General features: G+C 40.7%; 1 protein-coding gene and 1 long non-coding RNA gene across 5 annotated transcripts; one reads left to right on the top strand and one right to left on the bottom strand.

Moving 5' to 3' along the window:
• The first annotated feature begins 34 nt into the window (after nt 1–34).
• On the top strand, nt 35–6,404 carry LOC122518811. Its single transcript, XR_006304161.1, has 2 exons — nt 35–293; nt 5,741–6,404. It is a non-coding gene; the product is annotated as an uncharacterized LOC122518811 (long non-coding RNA).
• On the bottom strand, nt 327–22,617 carry LOC122518043 (disheveled-associated activator of morphogenesis 1). 4 transcript variants are annotated; one of them, XM_043636826.1, is made up of 12 exons: nt 22,136–22,617; nt 8,176–8,283; nt 5,076–5,384; nt 4,672–4,896; nt 3,986–4,583; nt 3,608–3,882; nt 3,168–3,500; nt 2,625–3,100; nt 2,120–2,556; nt 1,911–2,038; nt 1,657–1,827; nt 327–1,582 (listed from the first exon to the last, which is right to left on the bottom strand). In XM_043636826.1, exons 2-12 carry the CDS (start codon nt 8,215–8,217, stop codon nt 1,319–1,321), a joined length of 3,258 nt encoding a protein of 1,085 aa, XP_043492761.1. In that variant the 5' UTR covers nt 8,218–8,283; nt 22,136–22,617; the 3' UTR covers nt 327–1,318. The 4 variants fall into 4 exon arrangements, with proteins under 4 accessions (XP_043492761.1, XP_043492842.1, XP_043492681.1 ...); XM_043636907.1 differs by lacking the exon at nt 22,136–22,617 and adding an exon at nt 17,718–18,416; XM_043636746.1 differs by lacking the exon at nt 22,136–22,617 and adding an exon at nt 10,900–10,989.
• Between the last annotated feature and the right edge of the window lie 95 nt (nt 22,618–22,712).

Here is a 22,712-nt window from a genome sequence, read left to right as displayed (position 1 = left end):
CACTCTACAACTATTTTAAATTTATCTTTAAGCGATTTCACACGCCATTTAACATTTCATATATTATTATACTTTAAATAAGGACATTTGTTAAATATTAAGGTGCATCCTACATCGCTATATGTGCTTTGGTGTTTTTCGTTCAGAGTTAACCTTGCAATCCTTTTTAAGTGCATTTCTATTATATATAAGTATTTGCGTGATTTATTCTGTGTAAGGAATCTTGGTCATTGGAAGTGAAGGATAATTTGAATGAATTGGATGATTAGAAAAATGAAGACGGAATAAATTCGGTAAGTTGAAATAATAATGAAACGTTATAAAAGTTTCTATGATTTACGATTCTTATCTTATTCTTTTATTAGATATATTTTCTCAAATATTAATACATGGTGATATCAGTGAGAGACGCGTAATATATAATTAATTAATTAATTAATTACCAGACATCGAGATTCTCGCGAGCAACAAATTTTGTTTTAGATTTTTGGCGAGAACTAGACATCGATATTACCATATATATATATGTATATATATATATATATATATATATACAAAAGTACAAAAGCTTATAAAACACCGATTTCTATACAGCGCGATTTTTTAACCTCCGTTTTCTTTCTTTCTCGTACATTTTCGTTTTTAAACGTCGAACTATATCGCAAATATTTGACAGTGAAAAATTCTCACAATCAGTGTTTTTCTTTTCTAATTGAACGATAGAAAATTCAGACTTGTGAATTACTCGACACAACAAATGTCATTGTAGGCCCCTATTTTGTCAATATTCTTCACGTTGAATGAATAAACGATGATTACAAACGAAAATGATTACAAATATGTATATCAATTCGCGTTTTGATTAATATCAATGTCGAAGAAAACGTTTTTGATCCGTATTAGCTCGTAAGACTTTTTCTTGGTCCGAACAGTTTGTTCCTTTTTTAAACAAACACGAAAGCTGGTATGATTTATGTACAAACGACAAATCGATTCTCCCCGTCCATTTTTGAATCTTGGATCTTTATTAGCATCTCTCTTTCTCTTTGACTCGAAAAAGCGAATAAAATCTATCTACGCAGTCTGTGAATTATTTTAGGAAACGACCAACGTAGCACCATCGACCGTGAAATACAATTTGTATGAAGACTCGTCATTTGAAAAATGATAATCACGAGTTGAGATTGTTATTAATCATTAGGAATCTCATTGAAATTCGAGCTTGCCCTTTTAAACGAGTCGAAAAGTTCTATTTCGATGAACCTTTCTTTCCATCTCTCGTGCTCCTTTGTAAAGAAATAAATTATACGCTAATAGCCTAATGTCGTTCTCGCGAATCTTCTCTATGAGCACTGTGTCTACGCGATTCTTGACCACACGGTGTTACCGGCCTACGTTTAGATCTTTTAAATTTGGCTATGTCTTCGCCAAAAACATCTCCGGTACGAAGCGCAGAAATTAGATCGTCGAATTCACCTTTGTTGTCTCCTTGATTACCGTTAGCTTCGTTCTTTTTACTTAACGATATGCTATTTAATATTCCTTCGCGAGAATTCTTTCTTTCCATTGTCCTTTTCCTTAGCTGAACGAACAAAAAAGTCATGAAAAAATGTATTCTCGTGGAAAACTCGTGAAATAATTTCATTATTTTGATACCTCTTGTTCCTGTTTAGCTCGACGTTCTTCTTCCTCTATCTTCTTTCTCATGTTTTCAACATCTTGTCTAGCTTCGGCAAGCGCTTGAAGGAAATTTTCGAATATACCAAAGAATTCGTTTGGTTGTACACCTGCCGAGTCTTCCCCAAAGAGTCTGACAGCTCGATCGAACTGTACGATGAAATGAAGAATTGTTTTTAAGAAATATTTTATTTATCGAATCGATAAAATCAAAATCACACATCCGTTCTTACTCTGGTTTTCATATCTTGGAACAAATCCTCAGCTTCGGCTAATCTACACGTGGCTTGTGCCTGGAAGTCTCTCATAGCTGGTAAGAACATGTCACCTTGCAATACCTGCGATTGACCTCGATGAAATTCTACAAAAGAGGAAAAGAAAAGATTCGTTCATCCTCGCTTGGTAATTCCTTAGTAAAGAAATCTAGAATATCGGTACTCACCAATTTCTCTTTGAACGTCTTGCAAACCATTCTTTAAGTTGGCCACTTCTTTCTGAAGATCAGCCATGCTAACTCTAGCAGCCGTTCTAACATGTGGCATATCTTCTTCGATGTCTAAAACCTCGCGGAATCTCGATTCAAGGATTTGTACGAGATAATGCAAAAGAGTGGTGCCTTTTGAGCAAGAAGATTTCGTATCGACTAGACGATTCAAAGAAGCCAATCGGAAGCCACAAGCATTACCGCGAGCGTTTCCGCGATTTACGTAATTCCCAAGAGCTAGAACCAGTTCTAACAGTTTCCTCAGTCTTCTAGATCTCGCAACTTGACGACTAGCTTCAAGAACCGCTCGCATCCTTGGAGTTAATTCCGCTATACTAGCTGAGAATTTCTTTTTATAATGCAACGATCTCAGTCTCTGTTCGTAGTGAGGAACTCTGGAAGAATATTTTCATGTAAATAGAAGTCGAGAAATAGTCGAAAAAGACAAAAAGTGGCGACTTACTTGGAAATTTGATAGAGAAAACAATCAGCTCTATTTTGTAATTCCTTTTGATGCATATCCAATAGAGCAGCTTCTTCCGACGATGGAATGTATTTTAACAATTGCTCGACCATGTCGATGTGTAATATGTTCTGTTGATCCATCGACAATATCGTCCTAGTAATCTCGTTGTCGGACATTTTAAGTTTCGACAATAATATCGTACAATTTTGCGCTCTTCTCGAGTCGATTACCGACATAGTTTTCTTATTCTTTCCCAAGGTACGTAGATCTTCGATAGAACCTTCAGCGGATACGCCATTCTTCTGATAGGCACAAAAGATCTTGTCAATCGATTCTAGATCCATGACGTTGTATAATTTCGTATCGTCTAGCTCGGACCAAATCGTACCTTGGAGTTTCTGTTCGGGTATCTTCGACCAATTGAAGGATTTTAGCGGATTGCTCGGTTGAGGAACATTTTTCACTATCTCAACCTGTTCGAACGATACAAATCTAAGAAAAAATCTGATTCTACTTTGAAATGGAAATGATATTGCGCACCTTCATGGGAGCTGGAGCAGCTGGCATCAAACAAGGCGGAGGAGGCGGGGCCAAAGGCGGCGGAGGTGGCGGAGGTGGCATCGGTTTGGCTTCGACTTTTTCCAGGACCTCGTCGTCTACGATCTTTAAAGTAGCTTTGGCATCGTCCGGCAAACTACCCGATGCTACCAACTGTTCCAAACGTTTTCTCTCTGATTTTTCGTTATTAATTTGACGCGATAGAGTTTCAAGATTATCCTGTAACTCCGATATCCTCTGTTTCGTTTCTATATGCATCGAAGTTTCTTTTTCCAGACGTTCCTTGATTCTCGCTAAACTTGCCTCCATATCTTCCTGCAAAATCATTTTTGATTTTAATCATCCGTGAATAAAATGGATAGATCCTTAATGAAATATTAAACGTTACGTGTTTATGAGAAAACTTTCTTTCATCTTCTTACCTTTTCTTGCGTTCGTAAATCAAGTTCTTGTTCTTTCTTAGCCAATCTCGTTGACATATCAGAATTTTCGCGTTCCAATTCTTCGGCTTTCTTCCTGGCTGCAACTAATTCCTCTTCTTTAGCCAACAGATGAACGATTTCTTTGACGTTGATATCGATCGGAGCTACGTCAGGATTTTTTGGCGTTCCCGATTCGTTCGATTCGGTCTGAAGGACGATCTGTTGGACGATTCGATCGAAAAGTAACCAGTGTTGGGGATGCGAGCCATAATCGACTGTAATGGAATTGGAATAATCCAGATTAATTGGATGTTCCAGAATATATATCGGAATATTTTTGCAAATTTGTCTTTTTTTTTGTTTTTGTTTGAAACTTACGCGGCAATAAGAGGCAATGTTGTAACAAATTAAGAAGGTGAGGATAAGCTGCCGTATGACTCAGTTTTCGCCTTAACAAATCAAACATGGCTGTGGCGCTCTTAGTGTCGACGTGCTCCTTTTCAAACTTCCTAGCCAATTCCTTCTCGTCCTCGTTTCTAACCATTTCAAAGAAATCGAGATGCCTATCGAGCGTCTCGTTCTCGTATTTTCTCAATTTCTCGATAATCGGCTGAATGCCGAGCATGAGTAATTCGTATCTCAAATGGAGCCTAAACTCTAAAGTGACTTGGCCAGGTCCGTAATTGAGTACGGCGTTGATGAATGACATTATGGCTGTTTTTAAAGAGAGATTGTCCTTGTAGATGCCAAAATTTTTATCCAGATCGTTGATTATACTTTGGAAACGCGTTCTCTCGGAATGATATTGTTGAAAATGTAACATAGCTTGTAAAACTTTACGATGACCGCCGGGAACCAAACACACCGCACCGAGTATCTCCAATACTGAAATTTTCGTTTTTATGTTTTCCGTTGCGAGCGATTGAGATATGGTATTGATCGCTGTGGGATGTGCCAGTACGTGTGCTCTGCCATTCTACCAAGGAATTTCATCGATAATTTATCCTAATTTTTCTTCTCGGCCGATAAATAATGTCGACCGATTCGCTAGCTCTCACACTCACCGAATTGTTCATCAAAGCTTTTAAACAACCTATCACGCTCGTGCGAAGATTGCTATTGGCTGCCTCCACGTCCATTCTCTCTAAAACTTGTAGCAAAGCGTTCAATCCATCCAGTTCGATGAACCTTAGGACGAAGCTGTGCGGTTGCGTTCTCAGAGCTGTCTTCAGAGCTTCCACTTGGCGCATTCGTATCGCCGCTTCCTCTTCTTCCTCTGAAAATTGACTCTGAAATATGACAACATTTTGTCAACTACGGTTCCACGAATATACGCTATTTGTTATTTTTCATATACTATACCTCGTTAGTACATGGTACATAGGTAGAAGATAAACGTCAAACGTTCATTTGAAATGCTAATTAAATTGATCTCTCTTAAAGGAAAAATATAATATAAATAACTTACACTGGCAATGGCCCTGATCCTGTCGATGTAATCGTCAGGATCGCCGCTAAGATCGGTAGTTCTCAAGCCCCCATTTTCGAGCGTTCCATTTCCCTTTCTCGAACAATATATTTGCCATTTTTTATTAGCCGGAAGTGCCAAAACCGCTTGTCGATTAGCTTGCGTCAAATCGAGCTCGTCGACCAATTCGAGGAACATCTTGTTCAGTTCTTCTTCGGCTGGCATGGGCAAAGTCGGCGTCATTGCTTGAAGCGTGAGCGTACCAGTGTGTTCCACCACGCAGTACGTGATTTCCGGTGGCTCGTCATCCTGTCGAAAAATAACAAGGGCTGAGTGATTCGGGGCGAAGCCGAATCGAAGCAAGTCTTGCAACCTTACCTATCGAGTAACGTCTTCTCCAATTATTTCGAAAAAACTACAATCTTCCTAGGTCTTTACGATTCGCAGCTCCGACATTTCGCGTTTCTATCGATTACAGTCGATATGGTCAAAGAAAGTTAAGAAAGCGCATTTTTCTTCGACTTACGTAAATTCGAGAAATTTTATCTAACAGTTTTTTCCATTTAAATACAAATGTTCCTTTACTTTAAAGATTAAATATCCGAACCCAATGTTGACATTCTCAATAATTTAGTCTTTTGTATCGCGATCGGAATTTGTTTCAGGCTTTATTTCTAAATGGAACGCCGACTAGAAAAGATGGCCATGCAGCGGCAGCAGCAGCAGCAGCAGCAGCATCTCTTGGAGATCGTCGTACAAGCTCGCTCGTTCTATTCGATCGAACAGAGGCGGGAAGGGGGACGGCAAAGGTCAGGAGACCGGCTTGGGCGCTGGATTCCAAAGTTACTTTCACACGTGACTAGGAAATTATCTATTCGCATTGGTCGTTCGCGATTCTTCGATTTATGTCGTGCGCGTCCACGATTACGTCTTTCTGCATCTTCAAAGAGCCGATCGCAAATCCAATGGTTCTTGGGTTCGTCGACCTCGATCCAAATTTTCAAACTTATTCAAATGTTTTACGCGAGTCAATATTTTACTCGAAAGAAAACAAATTATAGAAAGGAGGAAAAAGGATGCAATTTAGTCGCATTTACGATTACAAACAAAAGCGATGACTGGAAACAATGGATAATTCTTCTCGAGAAGAAGCTTCCTAAGAGTTGGATATTTACAATTAGAGTACATAAGTTTACCGTTCGGTTTACGATACGACTCGAGTGCTTCTTGGAAAATGCATTAAGCGTTACGAAGGGCGAGAATGAAGGAGAACGGAAGATAATATAGAAGTAATTATACTTCGGCGATTAATATACTCTTTTTAAGTACGGAAGAGAAGCTTTATTCCACCTATCCGAGCTAGGAACAGGTGAAGGATGGACGAGAAAGAGGATAGTTTGTCAAGGATCGCGGATGGAAGCTCGTGGTTCTACGTGGCACTCGGTATGTAACGTGACGGTACATCGATCTAATAGAATTTATAGGGTTCGTACGGGATCCATTCAAGGACGACTGGCCTTTGCCGAGTTCATTGACGCCCTTTTCTCTATCTCACTTTTATTTCATTCGGAAATTACGATCGTTGATCGATCTTTCCGCATTATTCGATATATCATTTAATTAAAAGGTTCTTTTAAACGATACGTTATCGCGTGGTATTAGGTTGTCCCATAAGTTCTTTCCGCGCCACGCTATCCATGGCTATGTTCGTAGACGCGCAGGTTTATCTATTGTCTATTTACGACATCGATTTCAGTCGTCTCGCAGCTCTTTCAAAGTACGTTTCGTTGCCGACAAAGTCTCTTTTCAAATCTTTTTCTACGCCGTTTAATACGGATAGCCAAAAGAAGCATTTGCGGCACGTTATGCTTCGTCGTTATAAAAAAGGTAGTAAGGCAGACGAGATTCGCACCATTTATGGGAGCGTTGCTACGACTATCGGAAGACTATCGTAGCACCGTAAATCAACCTTAAACGACAAATATCGTCTATCGAAGTCGCATCAAAAAAAAGGAACGAACTTATGGGACAACCAAATATATGCAACGTGTCTTTCGGTAGTCTAAAAAACCTCTTTAAAAAAATGCACAGAGCCTTGACATTGGAAGGTGTCTCCCAAGTGTAGCGGATCACGCGCCGAGTACATGATTTTATTCGAATGCTCGCATCGGTTTCGATCGAGGAGAAGGTCGCAATGTTGAATTAGTTAGTATTGAGAACTTGCCACGAGGAATATCGGATGGGACTTTGTTCTCAAATGAAAACTCGATTTTACGATAGAAGATTGTCCTTTTCTTCGGCTACGATTAGACGAAGCTGAATTAACTAACGATAAGTTTGTCTCTCTCTCTTTCGTTTTCCGATAAGATAAAAATCGTTGATCAAACACACGCGCAAACTCGTTTTTATTTCCTATCTCCCGAACGTATCATCTCGCTTCTCTGCAAAATCATTCAATGATAATTCGTTGCATTGTAAAAAGAAACAAAAAGAAGTTAGAGAAATCGCATAGTTTGCAGTTTAAGTCAGGAATGCGGAGATGCATACCAAGATATTACAACGTAATAGCGTTCTAGAAAATAAATGGATACAAAGAACTTTGAGGAAGAAGCAGAAGAAGAACTTTGAGGATAAAGTATCGATGAATGATCGACTAAGATTCCACGCGGATTTTCCTCTTCGAGAAAAGATTTTCGAGATTACGTTGGCATAATCGTCTAGTCCTTAGATTATTTCATAAGTATATATTAATGGTAGAGAGATAAGAAAACATTTATTAGTATAGTACATTCCGTGTAACATACTAATGTTATCAGTTGCTATCTTATATATCTACTACTACAATAATTATAAGTATATTATATGATAAACTCGATTTACATATGATATACTATCAAAGATACATATTTAACATATATTTATCATATTTAACGTTATATTATATTATATTATTTCGATATATCTCTTTTTATTCGTTAATTATTTATTATTTATCTTATATCGCGTATATATAAATGTATATCGAATAAAAGAAAGAGGAAAGTAAATGAAACGTAATGTTTCTTAAGTAGATTTACAGGAAGTAAACTCGTGTACTTACTTGGAGGCAACCGCAAAAAGACTTCTTCACTCTCGATGGCATCGTTTGACAGCGGCCGACAAATTCCTTTAGCGGTTGTGGACTCTTTATAGGACAGCTCGGAATCCTCTAAAGGTATGTAACAAAAGCAACGCGTTATATTAATAAGTTTTTATTCATTTACTTCTCTCGTAGCGTTTCGCGGTATTCTCGAGTCGAGATAAATCAACTCTTAGAAATTGTAGCCTTTTTGAGATATCGACGAAAATTCTAGCGTTACAATTTGTTCGTTCGATTCGAAAATCAAGATTAACTCGAGAAATGGCTGCATTCGTTTGAATCTTACGTCAGGATGGTATCTAGACGTAGAGGAAGCAGAGAAAGAGACAGAAAATAAGGAAAATGTTGACTCGCGGAATTGTCAACGTAACGTTACTTTTTCTTTCACTTTTCTACGATATACACCGAGTCTAAAAAGTACTCGCGAGTTAGAGGTTTTTATTTCAACGTATATTTCTTCTATAGTATATTTTTCAAATATCATCTATTATATATATATATATATATAAATAGACTTTTGCGTTATTTCGTACGCATCTTAGCTAGGAAACATAATAAGATAAACAAGTTTGAGAGTACTTTTCATAGACGCGCTTGCACACGCGCACACCGTATATCCTCGACGGAAAGAAAATCTTTTCTATCACAACTATAGCGCAAAAAACGTTCACCTACTACATAAGAAACCCATCGACGCGGAGGCGTCACGGGTTCACCGTAACTCTCGATATCTCTTTCTTGATTCGAAGTCATTTCAAGCGAGACACTTGGAAACGTTTTTTAATACGAGGATGTCGTATGCTCGAGCAACAATGACTTCTTTTAAAGCATCGACAAGCTTATCGCGCTAATTTCTTATCTCTCGAGTAAAAAAATACAAAAAATTTACACGCGTATATATACGTGTAGGTAAGTAAGTACATAAAGAAACCAAATGTCAGCAGCGTTCGCGATTTAGTCTCGAAACGATGTCAAAATGTGTAATCTTCGAGCAAATCGTTAGAGAGATACCGATATAATTAATTAGGAATTTATTTCGACCGAACGATCTACGCCATTTTTTTAATGAAAAATTGTCAAAATTATTTTACCAAAATACCATTCGCAATGTTAGATAATACGAATAATATATAAATTGTTAAATAGATTTACGTAATAACGGAATAATTTATTATCGGTTTCTTATCGTACGTACCTTGAACTATTTGTTCTCTACATTACACTCGTTTAATAAATTCTAGAGATCGCGTTAAACCAGTAAATTGAATTAGAAGCGCGACTTACATTAGTCTAACCTTCGAAGGTATTCGATTAAAAACGCTATCGATTGCTATCCAACTATGATTAGGTTAATACGTTTGTATTTTTCGCGATTGTTTCGTTTTCGCGAAAATATTCGCGAGACCGCAAGGATGTTGTTATTCGTCACGCAACTACGGACTAGCGAACTACGAAAGAACTCGACTGAAAATAGACAAGAGATAGAAAGATAGCGTCGAGGAAGAAAGGAGGACTCGCTTCTTAATTTCGAGTTGTCTTGGTCTATTATTATCCTCGTTGTTCTTCTCGTCGAGTATTTACGAAAGAATCAACGCAAAAATAAGACCAAAATAACATTATTTTGGATTTCAAATACTTCATTTATTTACGTTGGTTATCATAGTAATTAATATCTGTTTTGATCGATCGATCGATCGATCGATCGATCGATGCGTTTGAATAAAATTGAAAAGCAAACATCGTGCCATCGACGCGTCGCATGCCGATCGGCAATTATTCCCTTGTTCTATTTTCTATTTCGCGTTAATTCTTCGAACAAAAGAGTACACCTGGGCGGCGGCAAATGTCTACACGGGACACGTACGGTAACGGAAGTTGAAACTATTTCGCGTTAACATTTCATTTCAACTGGAATAAATTTCATAAATACTCGAGAAGAAAAAGTTGGACAAAAAAGGTACTACGAGTGTTTAAAATATAAACGTTACGACGAGAAGAACATCGACGGTTTGGTAGATCACGAACGACGTTTTCTCTCGTAACTTTCGCTCGAGCGAACGCATCGATAATTATAAAGAAACAATGGCTTCTCTAAATCAAACTATTCGTCTTGTATATTAATCATAAGTAGGTTTTGTAACGCATCGGAAAGTTTGTAAGTACGTACGTATGCGAGACGAGACGTGGTTCCTTCTTACGTTCGAAGGAGCACCATGATTTTTTACGTAATTTGCGATTGCCCAAGCGAGAAGTTTCCGTTCGTTTCCTTTAAACGTCTACGTTCGTCGCGAACAAAGTATCCACGATATCGAATATCGGGGGGGGGGGAAAGTAGAAGAAAAGCTTCAAATTACAAAAAGCAAAAGTACGATTCGTAAAAAGTAGAAAATTTGGAACGAAACAATCTCTGCTCGAACGCGACGTAAAAAATGTTTGCGACGTCTACGTAACGGGTCTCTTATTAGAAACTTACGCCGGCTGAACGTTTAAATATCATTAGTTAAAATTAAGCTTAATAATAGAGCGCGTTAGACGATAATGCAATTAGGACACGAGTTAGATGTCATTTAATTGAAGCGAACGCGTTTGCTCGTTTCCAAGCGAGTCTCTCTCTCTCTTCGGAGCAATTTCATTCTATTCTAATTCGAAATTCTATATAATTCGATTAAGAACGTATTACATTACCAGATTGAGCTTGCCCATTTTTTCAAGGACAGTGTCCATGTCGAATCCTTTTAAACGACACTTTTCCTTTCGAGAAAATTGTCCGAAACACTTAACGATTGAAATCAGAGTTGTATTAATAAAATCACATATTTAATCGCGTTAGTTATATTCACTCGCGATGAGATTTTCAAAATGACTTATCTAATCGTTCTCGGAAATTTCTTCATCGAGATATTCGAAGGATCGGACGGTCGAACTAGCGGAAGATTCAAAGGAGAGCAAGAATATCGGTTCCCCTTGCTCGCTCGCGATCGCAGCTTCGACTGCCAGGTGAAAACACAACACCTCTCGTGCAGCCTACAGGTGGTTCTCCCAGGTTTACCTTCGCGAGGAAGGGGGACCTACTTGGACTCTCCTTTGATCGGGAAATAACTATGTAGTTTCTTCCTTAGCTTTGAATCCTCGAGATCTACCTTCAAAACTATCCTTTCTTTTCGATATTTTTCATTCATCGAATAATTAGCTATTCCTTTTTTATTTTTTTTTTCTTTCGCTCGATTTATCTTCGCGATGCTAAATACGCTGGCAAATTAAATGGAAAGTAACTTTGCGTTTTGTAAAAGGTTGGTTAAGCGAAATCGTTTAGCGAATCGTTGTTGTCCTTGTTCGCCTCGAGATACCACAGGAGTCTTGCATCGGAATGCAATCTTGTCTCTTCTAGCAGCCGTTGCAGTCGTTGCAGCCGCTGCAGCCGCCGCCACCGCCGCCGCCGCTGCCGCCGCCGCTGAACACGACTGGTTTTTCAGAAAGAAAAATGTAGCGTACGACCGCTTCGGGATATTTTTTCCGACTCTTGTCTTCGGATTAGGAGACACGAGGAGAAGCGGAGAATTCTCGAGGGGGAAAAAAGAACAAACCATAAGTTTATTGCCATTCCTCGTGCCGGATTATCGACCTTGACGACGATTCTCATTTTCGAGTCTCTTCCGCGATCGATCGATCCATCTATATATACTTATATTTCAGTTTTCTTATTTGTCCCCCCCCCTGTGGGTCGGGGATAGAATATACCCACAGTATCCCCTGCTTGTCGTAAAAGGCGACTAATAGGGGGCAAACGGATCGTCTCGTTTCATTTTTGGAAGAAGGATAGTGCTGCGCGTTTATTTTTATTCCGTATATATTTGTCGTTTTTTTTAGCCCGTAAGATGTTTCAAAGAGACACCTTTCACTCGAGGAGGAGGAGGAGGAGGAGGTCGGTCGCCCTTACGGCATCGAAAGGACTGTCCTCCGGTCCCTTTTCGACCTTGGGTGGTCGACTCGTAGAAAGAGAGAGGGAGAAAGAGAAAAGACTCGGTATTCCAGTACTTTCGTATACGGTCTTTAACGGCCCATCATTTAGAAACCGTTCGACGTAGTTTTCTTCCTTCTCTCTGTCCTTTTATACTTCCTTTTCTGTACGTCCATTACGAACGTCCGTACGTCCTCCTGACCCGACTGAGGCTTCTCTCTCTCTCTCTCTTCATTTGGCCCTCGCCTCTCCATTCTCGTAGCTTTTCTACCATGATCGTTTTTATGGGTCGAGCATAACGGTGAGATCGAGTCGAGTTCATGGCACAAGTTTGTTCGCGCTATATCGTCGAGGGTCATAGGTCAACACTGACGCGTATTCGAATCGATTACGTTCGGCTCGAATTTAGTTTCCATAGATTTACGATTAATCCTTTTTACCGTTGATAGAAACCAATCGACAGATATATATCTTTTCCGGATTTTCTTCGAATCTGGAGAAAGACGGAAACGGAAGCGGAAGGTTTCTCCTATGTCGAAGTCATCTTTTCACCCGCATACGATTCCATGCGTGACTTCTCGATAGGTACCGACACTGGTTTCACTTCATTATTCAGACAACTATCGTACATTCCTCAACGATAAAATGTACTTACTCGTTTAGCGGATTTCGAATTTTGAATTTTCCTAATATTCTACTTTCGAATTTCTTCCAGAATAGTTTTGATTTTCAACGATTTGTCCTTTACGTACTTTGACAATTTAGAATATCGAATAGTAAATACGAGATAAAAATATTGTTCGGTTTGCGTTAGATAAATCATCGATAAATCGTAGTTTATTCGGGAATTTTGAAAATTTTCAAGTTAAAACGAAAGGAGAAACACGTTAGAGTGCATCGAAACGCGTTCCATGTGGTGGTATTCGAGTGGTATTCAGCGTAGGTGTTTTAAGCGTGGGCTCATTCATAGATCGTTTCTCTATTCCACTCTCGTTCGTAACTCGTGTACCGTTTCTTACTAGTCGAAGGAACAAAGAACTCTCTTTTCATTATATTGCCATTTGACTTTTTTCAAATTTTGGGTAGAAACGAGTTTGCGAAGTTTGGCACGAAACGGCCAGGTTAAATATTCGAAAGTTGGAATTTGACGTTTAATCGAGGAGTTTCGAGACGATAAATAAATCATTTGCCATATGTCTAAAATAGGTCTCTTTGTTTCGTATAATAATGTAATAAAGGAGAAGAAGCTGTTGGAAAATAAATGGAAGCGAGGAACGATCGACGTGCCGAGTCGCGAGTACACCTGTTGCTCGATAAAAATCGTGGCACACTGACCCGAGAGTGGCGTTTTAGAATAAATTTAGTCGTGTGGCGCGTCCGCCATTAACGGTGTCGAACCGTTCTCGCTTATGGGAGACGCATTTTAATTTGCCAGACGCGAACGAAAAGGTCGAACGTGTTTCTTTTTTTACGCTTCTCGAGACATTGTTTCATTCTAATCCTCCTATCGCGTCAACGAGATTCTAAAAAGGACGAGCACGTATGCGTCGTTTGGCTCTCCCCTCCTCCTTCGTCCCGTTAGAAACACCTTTGCAAACTCCGATCTCGTCGCAGCGTAGGAAAATTATTCCGCGATATTTCATACGACAAATAATTATTAATATTAGAATCAATTTGGTTATTGGTCTCTATTAAAAGCAATACCGATACGATATTATTAATGAACGATTAGGCACTAGCGAGTAAGACAAGTTTCGAACAAGTTCATTATTATTAATCACCGATAAGGAACGCATAAAGTAATAAGAGTACATTATCTTTTGGTTTTTTTTTTTTTTTTTCAAGCAAAAGATAACTACCGTTATTCGAAAGTAACGACTTTGCAATATCGCTACAGGACAGCGTCCAAAGTGAGAGCAGGTGTGTACATACGTACGCGTGTAAACCGCGTTCCTGCATAAAGCAATCCCGACAAGAGTTTTCTATTATCCCTCAGCCAAATTCATTCGAGCGACACTTTCCATTTAGATTATTTCTAATCTTCTCTTCTCGCTTCTTCCTTATCTTACATTTCTACATTTCATATTTTGCGATTTCGTTATTAATTTTCCTATATTCTCGCGTAGATATACGCGTGTCGTATTAGAAAAGCATGAAATTGATTTCGCGTATACTTAAATGGCACGCGACGCGGCGAATTGTTTCTAATTTTCTAATCATCTGAGAGGAGAAGAAAATTTACAAAGGAAGATACGGCGAACCGACTAACCTTACGAATGCGAGTATCGGCAAGCTACAAAAATCTCGGCATACTGACCTACTAATAGCCGATAAGAAGGAGAAGAAGAAGGAGAAGAAGAAAGCAACGGTCAAAAGTAACGCTCGCGATTAGTATAGGTAAATTCGTCGATAAATCTATACGCGCACCGCTCTAATTACCCCGATTACGTTGCCTTCGGTAGTTTATTATCAAAATACGCTTTGACACGATCGACGAATCGCGATGACTCAATCTCGATTCGTTATTTCGTACTTTTACTCCCGCGATTAGGATTAATTATTATTATTTTAATAGTATACCATCATATTTCATTTGGTTTATTCGACGTTTCTATTTATTAGTCTAACGGTCAACGGTTGGCATATACACGTGTGCGTATGTATATGCGAGCAGTCTTAGACGAGGTCTTCTCTTTCTCGCAATCTACCCAACGTTTATCGTCGTTGGAAAGCGACAGGAAGTTGGAAGAAGAGCCGATTATATGGCGTTTACGCGATTGCGAGACTCGTAATAACGTTAGATCTCTTTCGTAACGATGTTTACTGTAATGGCTCGTGTAAATTGGACGGGTTTTGGTAGTCTTCCGTTACGAGTAACAGTTCATTTAGTAGCAGTCTTAGTTATTATCTAATTGAAAAGTTCTCTTCCCATTTAACGTATTATTATTTTTCGATGTATTCATTATACGCGCGCATATAATCGAGAGTCATCTAAATCTTTTTACAAATTTCGATTCATTTATTTTGTTTTTATTAGAAAGTATTTCAAGACCAAAGTTTCTTTTCGAAAGAGGATAGATTCTCCTATTTTAAAGTCTACCCTTCGAGTTACTCGTTTTCTCTTTCTCTCTCTTTCTTTCATCGATCTCGGTGACCCTACCCGCTACTCGAGACTTACCCAGCGATGATTTAATTAACGGAGAACCCTTTGAGTATTGGAGCATCGAGGGCTGATATTCGGTATAAGATTACCGCTTTACTCATCCGTTATTGGATTCTAAGTATACGACTATGACTCGCCTCCTTTCGAGTTCGAACTTTTGCGAATTTTCCAAGATGTAATTAAACAAAATGATTGACTCCGTTCGTATCGAAAAGAGACATCGCGTATCATCGATTAGATTTAGAACGCGAAATGAATTGTTTATTCGCTCGTTCCGTTTCTATACGCGTATTCGCGAATCGTTCCGTATTTTTCCGTACGATTTTTTGCGTCCCAAAATTCCAAATAAAATTTGCAACGTGCCAGGAATATGAGATACGTGCATGAAAAATCTGGCGAAAGAGGACATCGAAAGAGGCGTGGTGTTTAACGTACAAGCGAAACTATATACGTAAGATCATTTTTATCAGCGTCATCTTTGTAGATGGTAACTTTCTTCGAGGTTCGTTATTCCTAACGCCAACTCTCGTCGTCTCTCTCTCTCTCTTTCTCTTTTGCGATCTTTTCTTTCATTTTGTTTTCTTCGATTCGCCGATCGAACCGATAAAACGTTGCGTCTCGTTGAGATTTTCGAAGATCCAGGCCGATGCACTTCGTAAGAGAAAGAGATGGGTGGTATAACCCGGTTACATCGTAATTTTAAACTTCGATTTGCCTTTCGAGAACCGACGCTGCATTTACTCGGAGACCTTTATCGACGCTTCCGAAAACGGTCACGCTCTGATTTTCCCACCTTCCGAATAAATCCAATTGAACTTATTTAAACTGTCAAAGAAATATTAGTAAATATAATTACAAGCGTATAAGGCATTAAAATAACTTTCGTCGCGAAATTTGAGTAAAATCGAATCACCCGGAGTATTTTCGAACGAAGATCTTTAGCACTTTAATCTTATCTCCGTTTAATAGTCTCTTTTATGTTCTCGCCATATGATAGCCATGCCTTTGGACTTGTGTACTTTGGAGTTGTAAAGAAAAAAAAAAAAAGAGAAAAAGGGTTATCAATCGGAGGGAGACTCGTCTGCTCGAAAAAAGAAACTCCGGTCTTTTCGTCAACCTTTGTATTTCTGTCCGAGTGCTTGCGCGCTCAAGTGCAAATGACTCTCGTATCGGAAATGATGTTTTCGTCGAGAAAATCAGTCGCGCGCTCGCATATGCGTATCATAGAATGGTATATGGTCGAGTGTACTTGGCTATGTAGGCAACGCGTCCCTGAAAAACGGATCCTCGATCGTCATGGCGAGCACGTAGAAAGCGACCGAATAGGCAGCGTTGATTTACGCCCGCGCCCGTTACACGTGGCATCCGTCGAATCGACCAACAAAATCCATCTACACGAGATCGAAGTCATTGTCAGTTACGATTTGGCATTATCGAACAACTTTTACCCCGATAAAGCGTAGGATAATAATATAACGAGGGGGTAATATCGCATAGAAGTTTGTTTTCCGTTACGGTAATAACGAGGCGCAGCGAAATACAATGGTAAATGAAACGGACACACCTTAGAGTGTGTCTCCGATCGCTATAGGAAGGGCCGACGAATGCCTCGAGAAGAAAGCAAAATGAAAGGTCGTAATATTCGTGTGTACTTGTATCCGAGTATTCTCTCTATTACACGGCTAAAATGAAAGTAGAATAAATCAAGCTCGACGAAAGGTTCGAAAGACGAAGATTCTACCAATTTCATTAGCCCATTTGTGAACAAGTTAATACGCAATTAATGCGCCGACGACGAGATCTCGGTGATGTTAAATTATATATCGACGTTGTAATAACGTCCTTTTTGAGTATCTCTTTACGATCATCATCGATGTCGGAGAAAGCGCCGCCGAGCATAAGTCCCGATCGAAACCAACAAAAGTTGAAATGCGTGGCTAAATATATACCTCGATATTTTCGATCGACGACGATCGTCTCATTTGGAAAAATGACGCGTCGAACGTTCATTACTATTTCCAAAAGTCAAATTTCGGTATTTTCGGAAGAATTTTATACGCGATATTCGACATTTCGTATATTTTGACGTCTATAAAGGTGAAAGATGCGACGCGTCCGGCAATAACTATGCAACTTTTCTATTTTTTAAGTCGGACGATAAGCCCGAGTAACTCGGATGTTACTCAAAGATTTATAACTTCCTTTTCCTCTTTATCTTTATTTATTAAGGGGAAGAAAGGAAAGAAAAGGAAAAGGAAGGTCGGCGACTCGGCCACTTTTCTTTTCGTTTAAGGCTCGCGACGTCTTTAATTATCGCAACGTCGGATCGTCGTCGTCTTCCTGTTTTTCGCGACGTTACATAAATCCTAAGATCATTTTTACCTGAAGTCACACGGAAAGGCATTTATTCGTAGAACTCGCATGATCTTGGCGCACAACACACAAAAATCACGTAAGCGTAGATGGAGATTCATGGAAGGTAGGAATTAGAGCGCGTAGGCGACGAAATAGATTTGCACAAATTTGTCGCGTCGCGCGCGCGCGCGTACATTAATTGGCGATTTTCGAGGCGAGACATCGATCGTCGAGTAATCGTTTCGGTAATCGATGACTCATAAGAAACGTGTACAACGACCGAAGTTAGTCTCCACGTGGCTCGTGATCCGAACTGCTGCTCTCTCGTATATCCTTCCTCTCGATCTCCGCTCGGTTCTTTCTCCGTTGATGCGTGTGCGCGCGCGCGTCTACTCGACCGATCGAAACACGAGGGTAAGTCGGTGGTACGACGCCCTACGACACCCTACGGCACCCTACGACTTACTGAGCAGACCCTCGTGGACCAAACATCTGCTCTCGCATGGGCCTCTCCCACTGCCGCATCGATCTACCAAAGCCCTACGCCATATACTCGCTACGCCATATACTACATATATATATATATGTATATACGCGTCCCTTTTTAACGAGAACATTTCTACCGAAACTCCAACGACGAACGAAAAATCATCTCAATTTGGATAATATTTATGAATACTCGATAGGATGGGAAATACGTTGGGCAGAAATTCGATGCTAATTCGATGCAAGGAGTTGACACCGCACCCTTTGAACGGTTACGCGTACATATACACGGGTATATACTATAGCATGGTTCGTGCCCATAGCAACGCGTGGCATCGTAATAAGAATGGTTTCACGGTTTATTAGGGACGGGTCAGTCGTAGTGCCGTTTGGCTAAATGCATCGCGACACCGCACAAAGAGAGAGAGAACAATGGAAAGGTTGGAAAGGAGGTTAGCTGGAAGGAACTTCGACTCGAGTTTCCCAGTTTTTTAATACTCCAAGAGAGTATAAGAATAGGAGGAGGGGGCTCGAGAAGTGCGTAACACTCGGTTACGAGACTGAAATTGTAGTAGAGGGAGTTGGACTCCCTCAATTGGCAGCAATTGACGACAATTAGGGTCTCGCTGACTACGTCGATCCGTGATTTCGCATTCGGTTGCGAGAATAACGTCCGTAACGCGGACGACGCCTTTGTATCAAACGCCGTGTCCTCTCACCCTTTTATTTCTTTACGAGAGGTAGACGTTGCTAGCTGGAGAGAGATGGAAAGAGAAAGGTTCGATGTCCTTGAAAGGTCCGATTTCTCCCAAGAAGGGTTGACGCCGCCGCCGCCGCCGCCGCCGCCGTCGCCGCGTGGATCCCATAAACGGAGATCCGACTTTCCGAGAAATCACGGAGCCAGATTCCTAAGGAAGAAGAAATAATCCTGGCCGCGGTGCTCCTCGTATATCCAAACGGACAAAGGAAATCTACCTTTCGAGGAAACATTTCTATTTTATCGATCGGATTCTAATTTCGCCTATCTTTCTCTCTCTCTCTCTCTCTATGTTCTTTTCTTTTTTTATTTATTACGATATTTTTATTATAACGATTTCGTTACTCCGAAAAGGAAGGATAAAATTGTCGGCGAGTCAAATTGAAGTAGTACGGTAGTTCGATGAAAGAGATCTATTGTCGTCTCTGAAAATTGATCGTCTCGGAGAGTTCGCAAAGTACAATATTTTGGTATACATGGCGAGGCCATGACTCACTCGAGAGAGAAACACTCGAGCCAGCCGTTTCGTCGCGGTCCATTTCCAAAGGTACGTTCACACCGAGAGAATCGGCCCAAGGATCGATAACCTTTGACTTATCCCTCGATTCGTATTGTTTTTTCGAGCGACGACTTCTTTAGAATCGTTGCGATTTGAATCTCGATGAAATGAGGAAATGAGGAAACGAAATGAAAAAGAGACAAACGTATACGTCTATAGGATTTAGCCTGCGAGAGAACGAGATAGAATACGGTATACGGTGTTTCCCGTCATCTCGGTCTCCTTTTTGTACGGTGCTTCCTAACCTCCCCTCCCACTCTTGTCTACTAAGCGTTGCACATATGTGTGCTCGTGGGCGCCTGCACATTGCCGTGCCCCGAACCGAGAGAAAGACGTCGCGTAGTATCTATATCGCATAGCCTAATACTTGCTCTGGTCCAAACTATCGGCTATCTTCGGCGAGGTTTGGCGAGGTTCGGCTCTCTCGTCATCGGGGTGGAACCTGGCAGGACTTCGAGGTTCTGGTAATACGTAATGTAGTATACGTGGTATAAAATGTAAACATTCGTTTCATTCTATCGAAGTTTAGTATATTCCAAAGATTTAACTTTTAGCGCGCGCGAACCGTCCGCGTGTATTTTGTACGTTCGTATCGCGTTTGCCGAAAATCGTCTTCTTCGGGATTAATTGTGAGCGAGGCTTAAGGATAAACTGACAGCTGCGGCGAATAGGCCACATGGCGCTGTTTGCTGTTGTCCCGAGATGCAGGGGGCGGCCTATCATCGATTTTATCGCGTCGTTTCGCTAACGAATGGACGGCCCCTTGATTAGAAGGCACGCTCGTTTTATCGGTCGATAGTTATCGAGAGGAGAGAGGAAGATTCGATCCTATTCTCGTTCGAATGCTTTTCTTCCTAGCGCGTTATTATTTTAATCGCCCAACGACCGCCAACATAGCGTCCTTGGTTCTTCCTTCCTACGAAAATCTACCAAGCGGAAAGGCATGTACGAGGGCAACAACCGATCTATGGACCGAACGTACTTCCGAACAGCTTCCGTGTCGAGATTACGCTCTTTTCTATTTCTTTACGTTCCTCGCAACGCGTGGTAACTTAAATAATATTTTTTCAATTTATTTCTACATCGGTTTCGCCGCGTCGTCGATGATAACAAAGTTATTCGTATATTCGTTTTGGAGATTAAAATGTATTTTTTGTCGATTTAGTTTACTTTAGCATCCGCGCCGCGCTTAGTCTCGCCGTCATTCTAAATATTTAGAGAAAGTCTTTGCCTCGGCTCGTCTTTTTCATAAACCCCGCGTTATGACGCGACGAGTTATCGTGGTATATTTCATAGAACGACGATAGCCTTTTTCAAGAAAATTCTTTGGGAAAGAGATTCGTATTTGCCGTCGTATTTGCTATCGTGTTTGCTATCGTGTTTGCTCGTGTCCCTCGGTTCGTCGACGCCCTCGGTTTTCGCTCGAAAACTATTTTCGGAGGTATACCTATAAGTACTTATGCGCGAATGCGTATCTTTATCGAGCTAACACGGCGCCCTTCAACTTCGATCGCGTAAACTAGTCCACAAAGTTAGACCTCGAATAACGGAACAAATTCGTCGGGGAACAAAATGAATGAACTAAATATTCAACTATTTGTATATACGTATGAATGACTTTTTTACTAAACATTTGATTCGTCTAATCGCTCGGAGGGTCTCCGCGGCCAGCTGGTAATCCGTAAAATCGATAGAGGGTGACGCGCGATAACTGTCGCGTTTGCTATATCCCCGAGGTCATTTTCGATTTGCGTAAATCCTAATGCGGGTCACGTTTCTTTTATCAAAATTTTATTATTTCTCGTTACAATCGACAAATTGTCAAGAATGAGAAGCGTAACTGTGAGATATATACGTCGCGTCATTAAGTTAACTCGAAACTCATCGCATCGGAACGAGCAACGAACGGTGCATACAATACATGCATATAATACATACGTACGTTCGATTCTCGATGTACAGTTAGGTATGCACTTGATGCGTTGCATGCTATCTCGTTGCCGTATTATCGCGCATCATTCTATTATATTATTACACCTATTCTACCTGGCGAACGTATTTTCGATAAAGGACTTATTTCGCATATGCGTAAATGTAGGATGATAAGTTGTCGATCACTGCCAACTCGCAGACACTCGATTATATCGAAGGAAGAGAAAGATCGATAGGAGAAGTAGAAGCGAATGAGAAAAAAAGTAAGAAAGAGAAAGAAGAAAATAATTGAACATCTCGTCTCGGAGAAAGGAGAGAAGGCGCGGCTTAATTAGAGGAGTCGTTTTCGCACCGGCTTTGCATTTCCCATTTGCATTCCCCCTTGCATTCCCCCCTGCATTCCCCTCGCATTCCCCTTGCTCGGCCGTTGCTCGGAAAACGGGATTCTTTGACGAGAACGCAAAAAATCTCTCTTTCGCTAATTGTAAAGTAACGACAAAAGAGGTACCTCTCTTTCTCCCTTTTCCTCCGTACGTAGGCAGTCTGTGACATTTTCAAATGTCAACGTAATATCTCTCGCGATATTACTCTACGACGCTGAATTGTCAATTCGTTCGGAGAGTTATATTCTTTTTTTCTAATTCGATACGAACTTTACGGACGAGGTAAAAGACAGAAGAAAGAGGTAGAGATAGAAAGTGGGTAGCCTACCTGGTCCTCCGAGCGTCCACGTCCCTTTAAAAGCTTAAAGACCAAGCCCCATCGAGAAGAAAAAGAAGGAGCGTATTAAGAGGAAACTGGTTAAGAAAGAGGAGGACGAGAGGGGAGGGGGAGGGGGAGGAGGAGGAGGAGGAGAACGAGTCTCGCGATCCTCCAGGAATAGTCGCGCGGGCGGGCGGGCGTAGGCGTGTATCCGCCCTTCGTGAACGACTCAATGACGTTTCGAGAAACTTGCCGAGAAGAGAATCCATTCGCAATGAAAATTTGCTTCGGATGTCGGAATTATTTTGTATGGGCGGATACGAACGACTCTACATGTTATCTCTCGGTGCGTTCTCTCCCTGTGAAAAAATGAGCTAGCTAGCGTTGTCGTACGTTTACGCGCACCGATCAATACGAAACGAAAGAGAAGGTTTCTCGCGGAGAAAGCTTCCAGGAAAGGTTCGAGAAGGGATGCGCCGCGGATGCGCGCGAGCTTCACTGTCGCGAGGAGAGTCGCTTTCCGAGAGCAAAGCCCCGTCGTCGGAGCAAACTTCCTCTTTGCGCCGACGCGGCCGACGCTTGCGTC

Source organism: Polistes fuscatus, unplaced genomic scaffold, assembly GCF_010416935.1.
Source record: "Polistes fuscatus isolate 324 unplaced genomic scaffold, CU_Pfus_HIC Scaffold1, whole genome shotgun sequence".
NCBI lineage: Eukaryota > Metazoa > Arthropoda > Insecta > Hymenoptera > Vespidae > Polistes > Polistes fuscatus.
This window is presented reverse-complemented; position numbering and strand designations above follow the sequence as displayed.

Excerpts from the sequence above, each read along its gene's own strand:
- LOC122518043 (XM_043636746.1), bottom strand. The coding sequence starts at position 10,938 with ATGGACACTGTCCTTGAAAAAATGGGCAAGCTCAATCTG. Across the intron at positions 3,883-3,985 it reads ACATTGCCTCTTATTGCCGC|TCGATTATGGCTCGCATCCC; the intron begins GTAAGTTTCAAA and ends ATTCCATTACAG. Across the intron at positions 1,583-1,656 it reads GAGCTAAACAGGAACAAGAG|CTAAGGAAAAGGACAATGGA; the intron begins GTATCAAAATAA and ends TTGTTCGTTCAG.